The sequence below is a fragment of the Augochlora pura genome, chromosome 9 (assembly GCF_028453695.1).
Source record: "Augochlora pura isolate Apur16 chromosome 9, APUR_v2.2.1, whole genome shotgun sequence".
Taxonomy (NCBI): Eukaryota; Metazoa; Arthropoda; class Insecta; order Hymenoptera; family Halictidae; genus Augochlora; species Augochlora pura.
This window is the reverse complement of record NC_135780.1, coordinates 7896722-7916825: the sequence shown is the minus strand read 5'-3', so window position 1 is coordinate 7916825 and position 20104 is coordinate 7896722. Positions and strand designations below refer to the sequence as shown.

Genomic DNA, 20104 nt, shown 5'->3' with positions numbered 1-20104 from the left:
CGCATATCGCCAGGACTGTTTAGTCTCGCTTACCCTCCGGGCCACGCGCATCCTTGAACCCTGCCATAAATCCATCGACGGCCGACCATCGTTCGGTCGTCTCTATCCCGAATTTTCTTAAAAAAATATGTTGCGCTAACATATATATATATATATATATTTATATAAACAAAATATTATACATATATTTTTATATAAATAAAATAATATACATGTATTTTTATATAAATAAAATATTATACATATAATGTAATTAAATACAGTATTGTTGTATTATATAGAACTGTAATATATATTTTTAAGAAAATATTAACAACTGTAACGTGTAGATATATTTAAAATAAGTAAAACCATGTATATAATGTAAGATAGGCGAGAGCGTCGGACGCGTTACCAGACGGCGCACTAAGAGCCCAGGTACAAAGGGTCATAAACGCGGAAGCCTGGGGCGCGCTCATTGGGTCGAGGCTGGGACCGTCTTTAGGTATAAATACAGGTGCATTTTTTAGAAGAAGTCAGAAGAGTTTCCCTGCCCACTCTCTCTTCTATAGACCTCATCACCACACCCTAACCTCACTTAACAATCTTACCAACCCAATGAACACACACTCACTATAGGGGTTTTCTTTGAAAATTTGTTCCCCACTCCAACATAATCGACATTCACATAATCTAACACCCCATGAAGGTAATCCCACAATCATCCACTTCTCACCCAAATCGGTAAGAGGGCCATCGCTCTCAGGAACGGTTCTCCTAACATCAACACACAGATATAATAAAAAAAAAGGAAAAAAAAAGAAGAAGTCAGAAGAGTTTAGCTGAGCAGTGCAAGCAGACGTTCCACCTAGTGGGACCACCTAGCAGGGTTCGAAGCGAACCTATCTGCGGCATCACCACCGAGACAGGGGAGCTTCGCGAACTGTACAGCACGGTACAATGGGACCAGGGACCGCTTGAAACTGGAGGAGTTCATCGAGACCGTGAAAATCTACAAAGAAATCGAGGAAATCACGGATCTCAACGCGATCAAAGGTTTCCCGCTGCTGTTGGAAGGTGAAGCAGGCATATGGTGGCAGGGAATCAAGGGAGAGGTAAGCAAATGGAGCAAGGCGACGGAATTGTTACAGGCAACATTTGCACCGAGAAGGCCGGATTACGTGATCTATGCCGAGATTTTCGCGTCCAAACAAGAGGAGAACGCACCAACGGACTTCTTCATTGCAAGGAAGCGAGCCCTCCTAGCAGAATTGACGACTCCGCAACCAGAAGCCGTGCAGATGGACATGCTATACTCCCTACTGAAAAGGAGCATTCGAGAAAAGGTAGAGCGAAACTCAGTACAAACCTTTACGACACTCGTAGAACGAGCAAGAACTGTAGAAAGGTTCGAGAAGGAAGTGACGCAGGAACCAGGGGCAACCGGCAGGAAACCACCGGTCGAGGTTCTAGATGGAAGACCACGATGTAACTACTGTCGGAAGTTGGGACACATCGCGGAAGACTGTCGCAAGCGAAAATCTGACCAAGAAGCAAAGACATCGGCTGCGAACATACTGAAATGTTATGGTTGTGGGAAGCCAGGCTTCGTCCGGAGTAGGTGCCCCGATTGCACGAAACCAAACGTGGCGAGCGTGGAGACAACAGAGTTCTGCGCTGTGAATGTGACGCAACGTTACAGCGGCCCGTACGTTGCGGTTTCCATCGAGGGACACAACGGGCGTGCGTTTCTCGACACCGGAGCGAAGATAAGTGTCGCCAGCAAGAATTTGTATCATTTGCTCTCCGCCAATGGTACTAAATTCGAGTCCAAAAAGATGCAAATTGCACTGGCAGACGGTCATCCGCGAATGCAAACCGTGCCCTACGCGGTACTGTCCGTGACGATAAACGCGAAGACCCTGAACACCCCATTTATCGTCCTACCGGATGCCGACAGGAACAGAACCCTCCTGGGGATAGAGTTCCTCGAAGATGCCGGAATCGTTATCAATGCACCCCAGCGGTCATGGCATTTCGTCGAACGACCCCATAGGCAGTTCCTTTTCAAAGAGGAAGTAGGAGTGCTTCCTTCAGAATCACGGCCGAAACGGGCTAGGAGGAGGATAAATCATTTTGAGGCCATCCAGCAAGAAGAGGTACCACGAGCGATCAGTCCGTTACCGAGGACGCTGGAAAAGCGCCAAGTTCCGGAAACTACCAAGGCACCACCGTCCACGTCAGAAAAGGCGGACAACCTGGAGTTGATCCATGAACTGTTTGACCAATGCTTTTCACATTTCCAGACCGATATTTCTGCAGTAACGATGAATTTACGTCCGGAAGAGGCCACCGGACTTAACGCATCACAGCGAGGGCAGCTACAACAATTGCTGGGAAAAGACCAAGATCTGTTCGAACCAGGGGGAGGACCAACCACGATGGCGGAACACCGGATTGACACGGGAGATCAGGCACCTATCGCAGTCCCGCCGTATCGACTATCACCACGAAGAGGACGACCCCGGAAAACCACGCAGAGGCCTGCTACGAATAGCTAAACTCCTTGTCGAGGGCGACGTATCGGGTTTAGAGGGGGGGTTTGTAACGTGTAGATATATTTAAAATAAGCAAAACCATGTATATAATGTAAGATAGACGAGACCGTCGGACGCGTTACCAGCACGGCGCACTGAGAGCCCAGGTACATACAAAGGGTCATAAACGCAAAAGCCTGGAGCGCGCTGATTGGGTCGAGGCTGGGACCGTCTTTAGATATAAATACAGGCGCATTTTTTAGAAGAAGTCAGAAGAGTTTAGCTGAGCAGTGCAAGCAGACGTTCCACCTACGCGGCATTTACGGCTCTTGCATTTGACCAGCGATTCTTCCATCCTGACTACGGAAAACCAACAGTACTTGTTCTGAGTTTGCGAGCAGACGTTCCACCTTCGCGGTACCTACGGCTCTCGTCCAAACCAAGCAGGGACTTTTCCGTATCACGGCTCTAGAACGAATTGTAACGTCACCGGTGTTGTAGTACGCGTAGAGGCAGACGAGAATTCGGCTCCTCTCCGACACACCGATAAACTAGTAACGGTTACACAACGAGATTCTGTGTTTTCATTAAGGTCCTAAACAAAATTATAATAATCTGCTTGTAAGAAATTAAGAAAACACTTTTCACTTAACACGGTGACGACGGCGCCGATTTTCAGAGTTCTCTCCGTGGGGCGGCGCTCAAATTCACTAGAATCAAAGGTAGGCAGTATGCCGCGAATAAGGGGAAAAAAGTAAAAACATATTGTAACCGATGTAAGGGCCAACCGGCACTCTACCCACCATGTTTTCAAAAATTACATAAAAAAAAATTAAATAATTATTTTATGTTTATAATATTGAATTGTTATGTTTTTAATATTAAATGTCTATTTATAATGTTGAGAATTGAAAAAATAAACCTATTTTGTACGGTGATGCACGCCGCCCCACGGTGCAGACACGTGTACCCCACCGGTGATGCACGCCGTCGCCAACGTGTTAAGAGTGTTTCTTTTAACCTCTTTTCTTGTCTACGTATCCATCTTTTTTTTTATTATAAGAATCCCAAACTGTTGTCGTTTAAAATAATAGTAAAATTTAAAAAATAAAACATTTTAATTATAGTCTAGTAGACTGCTATTCGTTTATTATCGAAAAAAATTCAAATCGATCAGTCCATTTCTAAAAAAGATATTGCGCTTATACTTTGTTTAGCGAGAGTCACTCCATATAGACTCAATACACTATAAATTGACTTGATATATTCTTCCGATTCTCCTGATAAGATATTAAATTAATCCAATCGATCTGAAGTCTATCTAACGATCGTTGGTGAAAGAAACAATTCTTTGATATCGATAATTCGTGACTAAAACTAATTCAATTATCGAAAATATTCCGATAAGGAAGATTTACTAGAAAGGTTAATTTTAATTATAATATTATATTGTAATATAATTAATAAACAATAATATAAATTTATAATATTGTAAAGGTACTAAGTACTTTATAATAAAATGCTATTATTATATTTGTAATTTTGTATATTGCTCGGTCAAAGTATTTTCAGTAACATATCTTATGAAAATTTCTTACCAACAACTAACCTAAATGTGATGAAAATTTCAAGAGTGGAAGATTTCCTGATTTAAGTAATTACATCTTTCAAAAATAGATAAGAAAGTTTAGATTTCATTGTAAATCTCGGTCCTTGTCAAAATCTCGAGTAGAGGGAGCCGATAACTCCGGACGTATATAAGAATTCAATGCATCAATTTATGTAGTCTTAGACTTTCTAGTCAAACCATAATGACTGCTTTCGCACCAATCCTCGAAATTTTTTAAATTAACGTAATAGAAGAACAAGTCGATGAAAATAATTCAAATTCCATCATGAATATTCTATGTGTTACATTAGTACTCTTTGGTGTTACATCATCCATCCCTGGAAATCTAGCTACAGCCACCGATAGCGATAAATCAGAAGGTAATCAAAGAAGTTATCAATGATTATGCTTAATTTCATTAATTATAAATATTAATATCGTGTCAAGGATCCCTTTTAAATTTGCCGATATATTAAATTAAAATAAGACAAGGGGATAAACTGTGCTGCTAGTTTCTCCATTTTAAAAAATGAAATAATCGTGAGCATTTATTAAAAAATTCTATTTATTATTACCATTTACTTTATTTACTATAAACTCTTTAATAATTATTATCTACTTTTTAAAGCAAAAACATTCCTACCGTTCCTATATTACAAGAATGACTTCAGAAAAAGACAAGTAATTTAAACATTTTGTGTTTGACAAAAATGATGTTTGAAAATTGTAGATGAATATAAATAAAATGCATATGGTACCGCACATAAATGAAAAAGATATCACTTTATAATAACAAAAATAAATAATCACAGTTTCGGAATATTCGAGGCATTTTCAAGATTTATTATTATCAGAAATAAAGCATTTGTTATTATATTTATACTTATTAGCAGAACAATTGAGCTTTGTGAATAGACTTATTCCACTTATTGCTCGTTTTCATAGGTTTTCAATGGCCAAATTACAACCACAACTATCAGGACATAAATGTTGCGAATAAAACCGCCGCCATTGATGGTTTATTCAATTTGGCTAGAAACAGTCATTTGAATGGCCTAAAGTACATTTATCATGATACAAATTATCCACCTTTAAGGACTGCGTTTTATGGATTATTTTATCTTGGTCAACATTTTTTTGGTGACGAATATTACAAAGAGTTTAAGGTTTGATTGATATTTCATTATTTAGAAGATCTCGTTTCAAAACGACGGAAATATTTTTAATGAATTATTGCAGCATTTTGTGTATTCATTCATCGATAATATATATGAAGATCTCGATTATGAAGACCAATCGAATGACGACGACTCAATAATATTATTAAGAACTGAACTAAATAGATGGGCTTGCAATTATGGTTATAAAAAATGCATAGAAACATTCACTGAAAAATTTCGGAAGTGGAGAACAAATAATAACTTAAAGTAAGAAAATGATTAATTTTCATGTTAGATTCACAGTAAATTATTTGGTCAGATATTATATACTATTTGACTTGGTGATATTTGCTGCTCCATATTAGTTTCTTTACAGCTATAATGTTCTTTTAAAATACTGCAAATGTCTATGCATTAGTGACGTTTGCAAAATTCAAACAAACAAGGAATTAACGAAATGAAGAAATTTTTTCATGATAAGAATAAAATTTATATATTTTTAAATCTTCCGCTTTGTAAAATAATCTTGCTTCTAATTCCGCACAAAAGAGTTTTAAAAACTGAGAAATATAAATACTCAACGTCTTGCAATTAGGTGTAATGCACTAGATACAACATAATTTAAACTATTGAAGATATCACTTAAGTGGTTAAACACACATATGCATTACGATTATGCAATTGAAAGGAATGCGAAATATTTTCAAATTCAACTCTTGATATTCTTAATGAATTTTTATGAAAATTCATATTCATATGATGTCACTATGCTTTCGTTGTTACTTCAGGATTGAACCCAACCAAAGGGCTGTAGCTTATTGCACAGGAATTAGGTATGGAACGAAAGATGATTGGGAATATTTATGGCGCCAATATATCGATTCAAATTCAACTGCGGAACAGGCAGAAATAATTCAAGCTCTCGGTTGTACGCAGGATTCCAGTCTTCGAGAAAGGTAAAGCTCGGAAATGTATTTTTGCAATTAGACTATGGATCACAGGCAAGTACTGAGTATGCGGAAAATGTTTAAAAAATAATTCGAATATACAGGGTGATCCGTAATTATGTTAACATCGGGAAATGGGGGGTTCCTGAGGTCATTTCAAGTAACTTTTTTCTTTGCCGAAATGCAATCTAAAGCCCGCCCCGCTGACGAGAGAGGCGGCCGCGTATCGCCTCTGAGCCGCGTTCGATCATCGAACAAGAATTTCATGAATTTCTTATTAAGTTCGAAAATTTCACAAATATTATTAATGAAAAACTTACTAATTCAGTTGTAAATGTTGTAATCCAGAAGTTGTGATCCACGTATGTAATCTACTTATGTAGAACAGCACAGATTACACTAACTTTCACTTTCACTGCACTATTATTCCACACTGATCACGAATTATTCAACAATTGACACATGTCCGAAGTTTCCAGCGTTATTTTGTGTGCTCCTGAAAAGGTCCGATTAATTTCAGATACGGAGAAGTTATTAAGTAATTTCAAATACTCATCTGATTCATTCATTCAAGTCATTTTATGACTTTCACTCTCAACTATTCTGCCGGCGTACTAGTTTGGCTTTTGTCTGAAAATCCGTACACCGTGTTGCAGTTTTTCGTCAGAGCATTTCAGATTTCTTTAAAACCTAGTGTCCGTTGCTAGCGTCCAAGAACGACAGTTTCGTTCAAGATTTCGACGCTATAACTTCACCGTTCTTTAAAGAGTATTTGAAATTACTTAATAACTTCTCCGTATCTGAAATTAATCGGACCTTTTCAGGAGCACACAAAATAACGCTGGAAACTTCGGACATGTGTCAATTGTTGAATAATTCGTGATCAGTGTGGAATAATAGTGCAGTGAAAGTGAAAGTTAGTGTAATCTGTGCTGTTCTACATAAGTAGATTACATACGTGGATCACAACTTCTGGATTACAACATTTACAACTGAATTAGTAAGTTTTTCATTAATAATATTTGTGAAATTTTCGAAATTAATAAGAAATTCATGAAATTCTTGTTCGATGATCGAACGCGGCTCAAAGGCGATACGCGGCCGTCTCTCTTGTCAGCGAGACAATAACTCGTTAACAAAGCCGCGGATTGCATTTCGGCAAAGGAAAAGGTTACTTGAAATGACCTCAGGAACCCCCCATTTCCCGATGTTAACATAATTAAGGATCACCTTGTATATATATTATACCTTCGCTTGATTTGATTTATTGTGTCTTTGAAATAAAATGGAATGTATCATCGATTTAATGAACTGATATTTCAAAGCTTCAATCGATACAATTTATGTCGGAAATTTTTTAATACAATAATTCAGAGCGTTAATATCTAAATACAATAGCTTTCGATATTATCGCTTTTGTTATTCAATCCTAAATTACTAATAATATAAAATTATTATATTAATTAATAATATAAAATTCATTTTTCCATCAGCAATAATTCTGCAGAGTCAGAAATAGGGGTGCCATTTAAAAAAAGCTTTGACTTTTAATCGAAAAACAATAGTATTTGAAATTTGTTCACTATATAACTAACTAAATACTGATTAATTTTTATTCGCAATTTTTTTCCATTAAACTGCTTGAAAAATCGTGGCAACGATTACATGCTACACATTACATGCACCAATAACTACCAAAAACAAATTTAAAGTTATACATTTCCATCTTATAATTACAATATAGTAAAAATAATATATTAGTGTAATACATTACAGTATATTGCGTATAGACTGCAGATTTTATGCACTTATGACAAAAATGTGTAGATGAAACCGAAAATAGTGATTTTGTTAGAACAATTTAACAATTTCTTTATATTATTCATTCCTCACTAAAATTATTCAATCCACGAACAAATGTTTATGCAGTTCTCGTTTCTTGCAATCGATGTAAACAATTTTTATTTTGCATAACGGTCCGCAGTCCAATTATCTTTAATCATACTGAAAATTTTTTAAAACGAAATCATGTATTCATAGACGTTTTCTATTTATCTATAACAAATAAATAATTCAATGTTCTTTATTGTACTTTTTAGATATTTGTTAAATGCACTGAAGAGTTTCGAAGAAAGCGGAATTTATCGACAGAACAGTACATCTGTCTTCGCTGCAGTTTCCAGTTCCGGTTACGATGGCGCGGTGTACATTTTGGACTTCATCCAGAAACACCATAAAAAGATTACTGAATAGTACGTATTAAAGAAATGAAACAACGGAAATACATTCTCGAACAAGGGGACATTTTCATAAATTCCTGTTCACGATCCACATAATTTCAATTTTAACTGCGAGACATTACAATTTATTTCCTTTAACTTATCTTGCTTATATCATATTTCGCAGCTCTGTTTATACAACTTTAAATTAAATTAGCAGTGCAGCAGTGTTTTACACTTATTTATAGAGTCCGAACTATGAATCTCTTTTATATTGCCACAGATTTGTTCCGTCCCAAAGACGGAAACACCTGGAATTTCTGCCGATGGGGTTTATGACACGGACGCGAGGAAGGTTATTTTTGAGAAGATGGCTTTTTCTACATCTGGCAATCAGAATCATGTTAATTTCATTACCGCCTTCCTCAATAACCATTACGTGTCATAAAGTTAAAGATTTCTGAGAGAACTGCCTAATTGCATTTTCGAAGCCCACAGCTGGGACGTGCTGTAATCGGAAGGGTCACTCGAACCGTGTACGCGACGATACCGCAACCGTCGTCGGCTGACCTGGACGATTCCCGTAGCACTTTTTGGCGTTGTAAATTTTATACAACGAAACACGCTTACAGTGCGACAAGGGGATGTCGCCGCGTTAAAGAAGGCACTGATTGGTACTCTACAGCAACCGGCAAAGGCCAATCAGTGCCCCTCTATCATACCGAAATGCAATTCTCGAGAAAACCCCCAAAAGGCAGAAATGCCCACACCCCCAGACGAATCCCGAGTTCGAGGATCGAACGATTCGTAAACTAACACTCTTCTTCAAAACGTTTAAGGAGACACATCGGTCTCAATACTTCGGCGCACCGCTAACATACGAACGAAGGTCTCACAAGGAGACTACGGGAACACACGAACAATAACTTAAATCTATCTAGGTAGTTCCTCGTTAAATCGTAAAACTACCGTGCCGCGTCGAGTGCCGTATATTCTATACAAGAAAACTTCGCGCCTTACAACCGCGAAGCCGAGTCCATTTCGGACGACACCGCGCGCACCTAAACAGATTTGTATAATGAACATACTGAATAATTGTTATAAGTATTCTGATCAAAATAATGACCCTAACGACAACCCCATTTTCGACTCGTCGATAATCATATGGGAAATACGCTTTCTTCTCACGTATATAAAATATGTCCGATCTAACAAGCTCATAACTTATTTATAATAATTTCCGTAAATGTATGTTAGACTATTTATTTCAATCAATGTCACAATTACATTTTGCAAAATAGTTTGCGATGAAATACTCCTATTGGCAGTACGGTAAGAAAGTGAATATTACTTACTGAATTCGTTTAAAATGTCTTTACATTTGTCGCAGTTACAACGGTCTCGAGAATATCGCCAGTATCTTATCGACAGCGTCACAAGGCTTCTCGACGCAGACAGCGGTTGATCAATTCGAGAACCTAATCAAAACTCACGAAACGGAATTCAAAAACGTTTTGAGTTCTCTTAATAATTCTCTTCAGAATGCAAAACATGAGTTACTTTGGTTCGAAAATCACAAGAACGGAATAGTATCCCGAATAAGAAGCTACAACAATGATAATGGCAACGATCAACAAATGTCGGGCTACCGGTTGCCACAAGACGTAGCACCATTGACATACTCGATCCATATCAAACCATTTGTCAATATATCCGCACCTGCGTTTAAATTCGAAGGAGAAGTCAACATTACGGCAAAGATCAAAGTGAAAACAAGCACCATTGCCTTGCATGCTACTACACACGTTAAATATGAAGGTGTATCAGTCTCCGTTGGAGGAAAACCAGTCCAGATTAAAAATATCTTCAATGATCCCAAATACGATTTATTTAAAATAGTGGTTAACGACAAATTGTCTATCGGACAGAAGGTGAATATTCATCTCCTGTTCAATGGTACAATAAATGACAAAGGGCAGGGACTCTACCGCAGCTGGTACAGGACGGACGCGGGTGAAAGGAGGTAATTTTTAAAGTGCCAAAGTCTAACAAAATTGTAATCAAATTTATATTGAAACGATAAGTTGTGCGACACCAATTATGTTTTCAACATCCTCACGTGTTGTGGATTCAAATATAATTAGGAAGATATCGTATAATAGATTATCGTAGAAATGGTGAGCCGTACAAGTGTTATAACATGATATCCACAACATGTATTATCTCTCTTGGTGACTGATAAAACTGTATTCGAAAAAAACCCGCAAAAAAGTTGTTTAATTAATCAACGTCTCCATTTGAGTACTAATTTAAGATAAAAATCAAGATAAAGCGAGTTTATTAGTTATTTACTATGAATCGTCATTTATAAGTGATGGACTATTACACATGTTCTTTATTATTATGCAATATTATATACAGGTATCCGAGACCTAGAAATTGGTGATTCGCGGAATGGATTAATGTAATTTTGTCCTTAGGGAAAATTCTTTAACTCTGCATTTATTCGTTTCACTCTTTTATCTATCTTTTTGTAAGCACATCGATCTGTTTATTCGAATTCATGCAATATAATTTTTAAAGATGTTATGCGTTCAGTAAAAATTTGATCGTGACCGCATCTAACAGAAACAAAATAATTATAAGATAGACGCGAATCACGTTTGATATCACACTCAACTGAATAATGTAGGTACCAAACATTTTCAACTTTCAATTAAACTATGTTTTCTTATTTATCAGATGGTTGGTTGCTACTGATCTAGAACCAGTAGGTGCTAGAGGAGTGTTTCCCTGCTTTGACGAGCCAGCGATGAAAGCAAATTTCACGATAAAGGTCACTATACCTGAAGAATACAATGCCATTAGTAATTCAGAGAAAGACACCGTCATCAAGCACTTGTACGTAAACTTCTTTATTCAAGTATTAATAACAGCTTATATTAAGTTTATTAATCTATATCGCGAGAATGCGGATATTTATAAAAACTAAAAGTCGTTTACATTAATTGCAACAAAGAGTAAACGAATAGGCATTTATTTTTTATTTAAGTTTTTTCTTTAATCATTTTAATAAGCTAGAGCTAATCAATTTTAAATGTGACCAACATTCAGTTTCTAAACAATAGTCGATTCAAGATTTTGCACTTTAACTTATAAAAGATGATTAGTTTTTATTACCGTTCCGATCTAAGAAATTCTTCGATTGTTAAATAACAATTTCATGAAACAATTTCATTATATTGGATTGGAATTAAAGTATATGTATGTAATCTATATAGAAGCCCTTTCTTTAACTTTAAAGATAGTTAAACTGCACACAGTTCTTCGAAACAGAAAGATATTTCCAACAGAAGTTTACAAGTTTTTAAAAGTCTCCGCGATAAAATAATGAATAAAAAAAGATTGTTATTTCTTAAATACAAAACCGAGATCATCCGTACCTTTTTAAATAGCATTGCATATACTTCTCGTCATATTATTGCATTTTGTTAATTCAAGAAATTCAATACTTTATTATGTATCTGACAGGAAAAAAACTTTCTATCCGAAACTGTTGTTGTTAGACTAAGAGAAGTGCTCGAAGAAATGTGTGAAAAATTAAAGGAAACACCCCGTATACAGTCCTTGTCCCTAATAGAATTATTAATTACACTCACAAAAATTGTATAATTTTTCTGATGCATTATAGAGACAATCAGAAAACAATAACGTTTAAGGAAACTCCCGTAATGTCTACCTACCTACTAGCTCTGGTCATCTCCGATTTTTATGGGATAACTAATTACGATAGCAACACAGTCTGGGCCAGACCAAACGCAGTTGGCCAAGCTAGGTACGCTTTAGCCGTCATGTCGCTGCTTGTGCAATTTCACAAAGAAAATCTAAACATTCCATATCAGCTTGAAAAGCTTGAAATGGTAGCACTGCCAGATTTTAAAGCAGGGGCAATGGAGAACTGGGGCTTACTAACTTTTAAAGAAAGGAATTTGTTATATTTGGATTACAACTCGACACTGTCATCGAAGCAGGCCGTAACTAATGTTATATCGCACGAAATCGCTCATCAGTGGTTCGGAGACATGGTCAGCCCTGCTTGGTGGTCATACACCTGGTTGAACGAGGGTTTTGCTACGTACTTCGAATATTATGCGACTGCTCACGTAAGTACGATACGTTTTCAGTTAAATTCTCAATGATGACAGAAAAATTATTAAATCAAAATAGCACATTTTATTCAATGTCGCGACTAATTATTTAAAACAAAAAAAAGACTATTTCGGAAATTTAATATTCATTGATGCAAAGTTTTGCGTTTTTCAAAATAATTTAAAATTTGGTTGCGTCGCAGCCATATCGATAACTTCTATATTGTTTAATATGTTATTGTACTTTAGTAACTCGACAAAAATGTTGAATATAACAATTATTTGTACAACTTTGATGGTTCTAACAAAACCTTCTTGAAATCATAAATATTACTTTCTTTTTTAAATTAAATTTGCAAGAACTGTTGGAGGAAACCAATTTTGGAATTTGTGTTCAAGTGTAAAGAAAAATTTAACAAAATTTATCCAAAAGAAAGTGTTGGATAATTTAATTGTCATAACGCGATAAAAGAAAACCTTTCTAACAGATAAAGCCGGATTGGTCCCTCGAGTCTCAATTCGTAGTGGACCAGCTTCACGCAGCCCTTGATGAAGACAGTTCTAACACCAGCCACCCCATGACCCTTGATGTCAACAGTCCAGCAGAAATTGAAGGACTATTTGATACAATATCTTATAATAAAGCTGCTAGTGTATTACGGATGATGAGCGCTTCATTTGGTGATACTATATTCTATAAATCTCTCCAGAAATACCTCAAAAAACAGTAAGTTGTAAATTAATTCAATTTAAGGCAAAGTAATGCCAAAATATATATGTATACATATACAAAAGACGCTCTCCCTCTGGATTAAATCATGAATAATATATTGTTTGATCCAATACTACAAGAATCCTGAAAGCTAAAATTAACATTTTATATTTAGTAATATCATCACTTCGTTCTGGAAATAGAAATATCTGGAAATAATTAAAGAAAATAATACCTTAATATTATAAGGGAAATTCGTCTTTTTATTTTATTAACAGAAAATGTTTTACTTGATATCCTCAGTATTTTTGAAAGTAGAGTGCCTATGTGAAAAAACTTTATTATTTAAAGGCAATTATCTATTTCGTAGACAATACGGCGTAGCCACGCCAGAGAATTTGTTCGATGCTTTCAAAGAAGAGATCTCTGATGCTAATATAAAGAATTCGATACACGATATCATGAATTCGTGGACTAAACAAGCTGGGTATCCTGTAGTACACGTTAGCTTTAAGCACAACCGGTTGAATTTAACACAAGAGAGATTTCTAATTAACGGAAAGGATTCCAAAACATTATGGAAGATTCCTATTACGTGGACAACCATAAAGGAATCGAATTTCAATAATACAAAACCCAAGTATTGGTTGAACAAAATGAGTGAAACTATCGATCTACCGAATGATGAAACAGATTTATTCATATTTAATGTTGGACAATCGGGTGAGTAAAAAATAACAAATTTATTGGCTCCAACAAAGATTACGCTGTTACATTGGTCATTTGCATTTTTGCTAGTCTCGCACAGTTAATTTTGTCTACTCCTTAATTAATCCTTGGGATACAATATTTTTATAACTTCAAATTAATACTTCGTTTCAGGTTACTATCGTGTAAATTACGATTATACATATTGGCAGCGAATAATTCAATTCTTAAAATCTCATGACTATTACAAAATAGACGAAATCAATAGAGCTATGATCATCGATGATTTAATGAACTTTGCTAAGGCAGACTATATTGATTACGACACCGCTTTATCTGCAACACAGTATCTGGTCGACGAAACTAGCTACATTCCATTGAAAGCATTCTTCACAGGATTGACCCAGCTACGTAGACAATTGCAAGGCAGGGATGCATATGGTGCTTTCAAAGTACGATACTAACTTTAGAACAAATTATCCATTTTAATACTCTATTTTCCTTAGTTTTGTTCTCTTATCGTAAGTTACTCCACATATTCTTATAATGCTCGGCATAATTTATATTAGAAAATATTGCAATTAAATATTTATTCAACCTGCATTGCAGTAACAATTCCCTACATTCGTGGTATGCATTTTGTATCACGACATTTGCTTCCAAAGGGCTAAATATAAAAATACAAAGAACAAAGTAAACTGCAATGATTGCAGTAAACCAGCAATGTAAGGATAAATATTTATCCGGATATCTTCTCGTCATCACATTATATTCGTATTTTTAATGAGTTTTGCGAATAAATGTTCGCGAATAAATAAAAAAAATGTATCGTTGTCACGGATGGAACTGTTTATTTCAGAAATATGTAACAGCAATCATCACTCCGATATATAGACCATTAGGTTTCATTGATGGCTCCCAAGATTCACACACAACGCGACTTTTAAAAATACAGCTTCGAAAATGGGCTTGCGAAATGGAAGTTGGAGATTGCCAAACTACTGCTACAAGATTGTTCCTTAAACCATAGTTAGTATTCGATATAGTTGTAACATCTTGATATGAAAAATATGCCCAAGCTGAAATCGATACAAATACATTTCAATGAACCTTAATTACAGCATTCCACCGAATTACCGCAGCACCGTCTATTGCATGATAGCTAAGACAAACACGATTCAAAACTGGAAAACATTGATGGAGCGATACATGACAACGACTATGGCTTCGGACAAAGCATTAATTCTTCAGTCTCTGGCCTGTACAACGGAACCGAAATTCCTCGACGAGTAAGTTTACTTTTAACGATTTTATTTACATTAATTACAAAGGACAAACTATAAACGTTTATTATTTCGAATCAAAGATTACTTCAGAAAGCTATAAGTATGGACTTGGAAGTACGAAAAGAAGACAGCACTAGCGTATTTTCTTACGTGATCGAAGCTAGTCTAGAAGGGACTAACGCTGTGATGAATTTCATTGAGAAGAACTACGATAAGATGGTGGACTAGTAAGTAAAAGGTTTTGATATAATGAGCTATGTAGATTACCATGTAGTTATTATTTTACGATGCACTGTTAACAGCTACGGTGGGAATTCGGAGATCGCGAGTATCGTTAAATCAGTAGGGAAGCGAGTGACGACTAATGAACTATATTCAAAGGTAGGCTACATATGTTCTAAGTTAATTTATCGTGCAGCCGGGAATATTAATTATAATTGCTTCATTTCTTTAATACGATCATATACTTACAAATGTAGCAATTCAATTATTTGATGCAATTTTAGAAAACAGTTCGCAGGAACTCCTGATGTAAATATGTCGCACAGGGATAATTGTTCTTTTTATTCTCCACATTTAAATATAACTATATTTTTTTGATCCCGCAAAGTGGTCATGAAATAAATTTAAATTACAGTATATCAATCTCATTACTTGGTTGGCTAAGAAGCATCGGTCCCACAATGACAATTTAAACTCGTACAAAAGTATCGCCAATGAAGAACGGGCTTGGGCTTCGAAATACATTCCAAAATTATTCAGATGGATGGACGTGAATTATCCAAGCACAGATCATCGTTTACCAAAGTTGTTTTCTCCATTGAAATACAATATTTCCATGTCTCCAAATTTGGGAGAAAACTTCTTATTTTACGGAAAAGTACAAATCGAAATGCAGCAACCCCTGCTGCCAACGTCGCGAATAGTTCTTAATATTAAGGATCTCCTAGTGAAGAAGGTGAATGTCTATTATAGCAAAGGGAACTTGATAAAAGGTGAAGAAGTAAAACTCCTGGGTCAAAGTACGATAGACGAGAAGGCTGAAACACTCACGGTATATCTAGCCGAGCTTTTATATAATAAAAATGTTATTATTGAAATCGAATATACCGGTATCCTGAATGAGGATATGATAGGTTTCTACCGCAGCTATTATAAGGATGGCAGTGGCAATATACAGTAAGTAAGACTAATTTCCATACAGCTGCAATTTGACTTATCTGTGATATCAGACAATTAAAGTAAAGCATACTACTCGATGTATGCTTTTCAAGAACAAAAATTATGTTTCTCAAATATTTCTACATCTCTACATTCTTCTTCATTTTCTTTTCGTTCAAAACATCATTTATTATAATATTAGAAACATTTCAAATGTCCTAGCGACTGGTTTGTGCACTATCTTGGATAGTATATATCATAAATTCGTTTAATATACTAAATATCAAGAATTAATATTAATTGGAATACTATCCCAATATATGACAATTATATATTCGTATAATATTTTATTTATTTAACTTACCAACTTACAGTTGGTTGGCGACAACACAATTTCAAACCACATATGCTAGAATGGCATTTCCATGCTTAGACGAGCCAGCATATAAGGCTACCTTTACAATAAATATCGAGAGGCCTAAAGATTACACCGCTCTCAGTAATATGCCCTCGGTAAATGTAACGTCATCGAAGTGAGTATATTATTCTTATAATGTATTATTACTGACCCATATTAAATCTGCGTCTCTTATATTTATTCTATTTCATTCATAAAGAATAAATAACTATAAGCTTCCAACTACAGAATTTCATTTCGAAATTATCTTTACATATTTTAATATACTTTCGTGACATACTCTATTTGTAGTTATTTCCAACAATCTTCCTAAACGTTCAACTAATAACTAAATACTAATGGTTGCGATATCATATTCAGTGTTTCAGGATTTGTGTGGGAAAGATTCGATGAAACTGCACCTATGTCAACGAACGCCGTTGCATTTGTCGTTTCCGATTTAAAACCAATAAGGGATGAAAATACGAATGTAACTGTGTGGAGTAGGCCTGATATGGCGGTAAGGGCTACTTATGCTCAAAAGGCTGCAAAACAGATGCTCGAATATTTGCACGATAAGACAGGCATAAAATACGCTTTACCAAAATTGGACTTGGTAGCTGTTCCTGACCTTTTAATGGGTGGTTTCGAAAACTGGGGTCTTATTACGATGAGGTAAGTGATTTCATTGATATCTGTAGTCGTTCCATATTGACACAATATTTACAAATTTCTAACTAATAATAAGCTCTGTTAATGTTTCTATAAAAAAGTTAAACATTTAACTGTTAAACCTTCAACTTTTAATAGGTTCTAATTTTTAAGGGCATGTAAAAGATTTAATTAGTAATCGACTGAATTGATTGATTACTATGTGTCTGACAACCATGATGAGTAGCTGTTAGATAAATACACGAGTGTTAATAATATCTTGATAATAGTAATATCGTTTTGTATGTAATAGATATGCAGCGACTAACATAAAATCAGCTTTATTTACATATATGTACAAAACAACTTATCGGTGTTGGTTTGAGTTCTTACGTTTTATTACTTTATCTTCAGAAGTCGTTTGCATTATTTTTAATAAACTAACACCCCAGGAAGAACTAGTGATCGGTTGGTTATCCTGCCATACCTAAAGCAATCTAATCTGAATAATAATTATGTTTGCAGAGAGGATGGTATTCAGTATAGTAACACAGTCACATCATCTAAGTTTGAGGATTATGTAATAACAATAATAGCGCACGAACTGAGTCGTATGTGGTTCGGACATCTGGTGACTTCTGATTGGAGGTATTCTTGGCTTAATGAAGGATTCGCTGAATATATGCAGTGGATCATTTCTAATATGGTAAAATCCCATAATTAAATACCGTTTCTAGTATTGTTCCTAACTGAATACATTTCTCTGTTATATTTCTACTTGTCACAGTTTCATCCTAGTCATGAATTTAACGATCTCTTTGTTGTTGATGAACTACAACAAGCCATGCTGGAAGATGATTATGTAACGTCGCACCCCATGAACAGACCCGTCTACATGAAACCTCAAATAAATGACGTTTCAGATATTATTACGTATGGAAAAGGTTAGTGATCAGTTAAATTCGGTAGATAAATATCTACCTTTTAAGTCTATGTAATAAATAAATTATTTGGAAGCAGAAATAATTGCGAAATCTTAATAATAACATACTGTGGCTCCGGTTGTTTAGTTGTTCGTCATTTTAACGCAAAGCAATGTTTAAAAAAGAGATTTATTCCGTTTTGTAAGCTGTTCGAGTAGTTCCATAAAACACTGTATGACGTTAATTGTGTAATTATTTACGTTTTATGTATAAAAATGTTGACTATACCAAGTCTGTGATTATTTTGTACTATTCTGTTGACTTCGTGTTCAATTTCCGTTTGATTGAAACCTAGTACCCACAATTAATCAATTTACAGGATCCAGCGTGTTACGAATGGTAGAACATGCATTCGGTACAGATGTTTTTCTGAAAGCAGTTATTCGATACTTATCGCGACATAAGTACAACACGACAACACCGAAAGATCTCTGGCAAGTTTTTGACGAAGTAATTAATGAAACGCGTACTGATGGAAGTTTAGAAATATCTGTCGAAACACTAATGGACGCCTGGACCAATGAAGCTGGATATCCCATTGTAGATGTAGACCGAATAGGTAGTGAAATACGTCTGAAACAGGTATATCTCATAAATAATTAAATCGTGTATGATTAATGAATAATAAGATCTCAGTAAGGTCAATGCCAGTAGCTTCACTCTACTCTCTACAAAATTTACAAACCGTATTTTTTAAATATTCCTTCTAGGCTCACTTTTAGGTAAACAATTTAAAATACATGAACTTCTTCATTTTTTTACAATATATTTTTACATATCTGTTTAAACATTGCTAACAAATTAAACTGTGCGACTTCTAAAAATGATCAAGTCGTTCCGTTTAATTACGTAACTGAATATTTTAGCGACTGCAGTGCGGAAAGAGTGCGACAATACCCTTTCATCTTAAATACATTTAAAATTATCTCTTACAGTATCGACTCAGTTATATCAAGGACTATGACCCAATAGACCTGACGTTTTGGATACCTATCAGCATCGCTACTTCCTCCAATCCATCCGCAAGTACAACGCCAGTAAAATGGTTGGGAAAGAAGGAAACGTTTATTTCTGTCGGGAATTCAATGTGGTACCTTTTGAACGTACAACAAACCGGCTACTACCGCGTTATGTACGACAGTTATTCGTGGTACGTTCTAATCGATGCATTGTACCAGAAAGATTATAGCAACATCCATGTAACGAACCGTGCTCAATTGATCGACGATGCTTTGAATCTGGCTCGAGCAAACAAAATGTCTTATCGCAAGGCGTTCGAATGTACCGACTATTTACGGAATGAAACGGAATATCTCCCATGGAAAGCGTTCTTCAATGGAATGAATTTCTTGCTGCAACGATCCGAGGGTCGAGGAGGCAACCTGACTTCTGTCATCAATTCATACATTTTGCATTTAACGTCGAACATCTACAAATCACTTGACTTCGAGGATTCGATTTACGACGATCATTCAAGAAAATTGAGCAGGGAACTAATTTTGACCTGGAGATGCAAAGCAGGAGACGGGAATTGCACCAAAAAAGCGAATGATTTGTACAATCAGTTTCATTCGAATGTAGGCTTAGGGTAAGCATTCTGGCATCAG

General features: G+C 35.7%; 1 protein-coding gene across 1 annotated transcript in view; it reads left to right on the top strand.

Annotated features, from left to right (window-relative positions):
• Positions 1-20089, top strand: part of LOC144475117 (uncharacterized) — a 51220-nt gene extending 31131 nt beyond the window's left edge. Inside the window, exons 32-54 of the mRNA XM_078190697.1 lie at positions 852-2535; positions 4437-4505; positions 5071-5291; positions 5365-5552; positions 6074-6241; positions 8332-8484; positions 9842-10474; positions 11194-11352; positions 12143-12614; positions 13088-13326; positions 13682-14034; positions 14194-14471; positions 14879-15048; positions 15141-15308; positions 15386-15532; positions 15608-15686; positions 15943-16484; positions 16841-16999; positions 17245-17538; positions 18040-18220; positions 18302-18458; positions 18817-19079; positions 19433-20089. Of these exons, the coding sequence (XP_078046823.1) occupies positions 852-2535; positions 4437-4505; positions 5071-5291; positions 5365-5552; positions 6074-6241; positions 8332-8484; positions 9842-10474; positions 11194-11352; positions 12143-12614; positions 13088-13326; positions 13682-14034; positions 14194-14471; positions 14879-15048; positions 15141-15308; positions 15386-15532; positions 15608-15686; positions 15943-16484; positions 16841-16999; positions 17245-17538; positions 18040-18220; positions 18302-18458; positions 18817-19079; positions 19433-20089 (7434 nt within the window). The remainder of the gene's footprint in view (positions 1-851; positions 2536-4436; positions 4506-5070; positions 5292-5364; positions 5553-6073; positions 6242-8331; positions 8485-9841; positions 10475-11193; positions 11353-12142; positions 12615-13087; positions 13327-13681; positions 14035-14193; positions 14472-14878; positions 15049-15140; positions 15309-15385; positions 15533-15607; positions 15687-15942; positions 16485-16840; positions 17000-17244; positions 17539-18039; positions 18221-18301; positions 18459-18816; positions 19080-19432) is intronic.
• Positions 20090-20104: the final 15 nt, after the last annotated feature.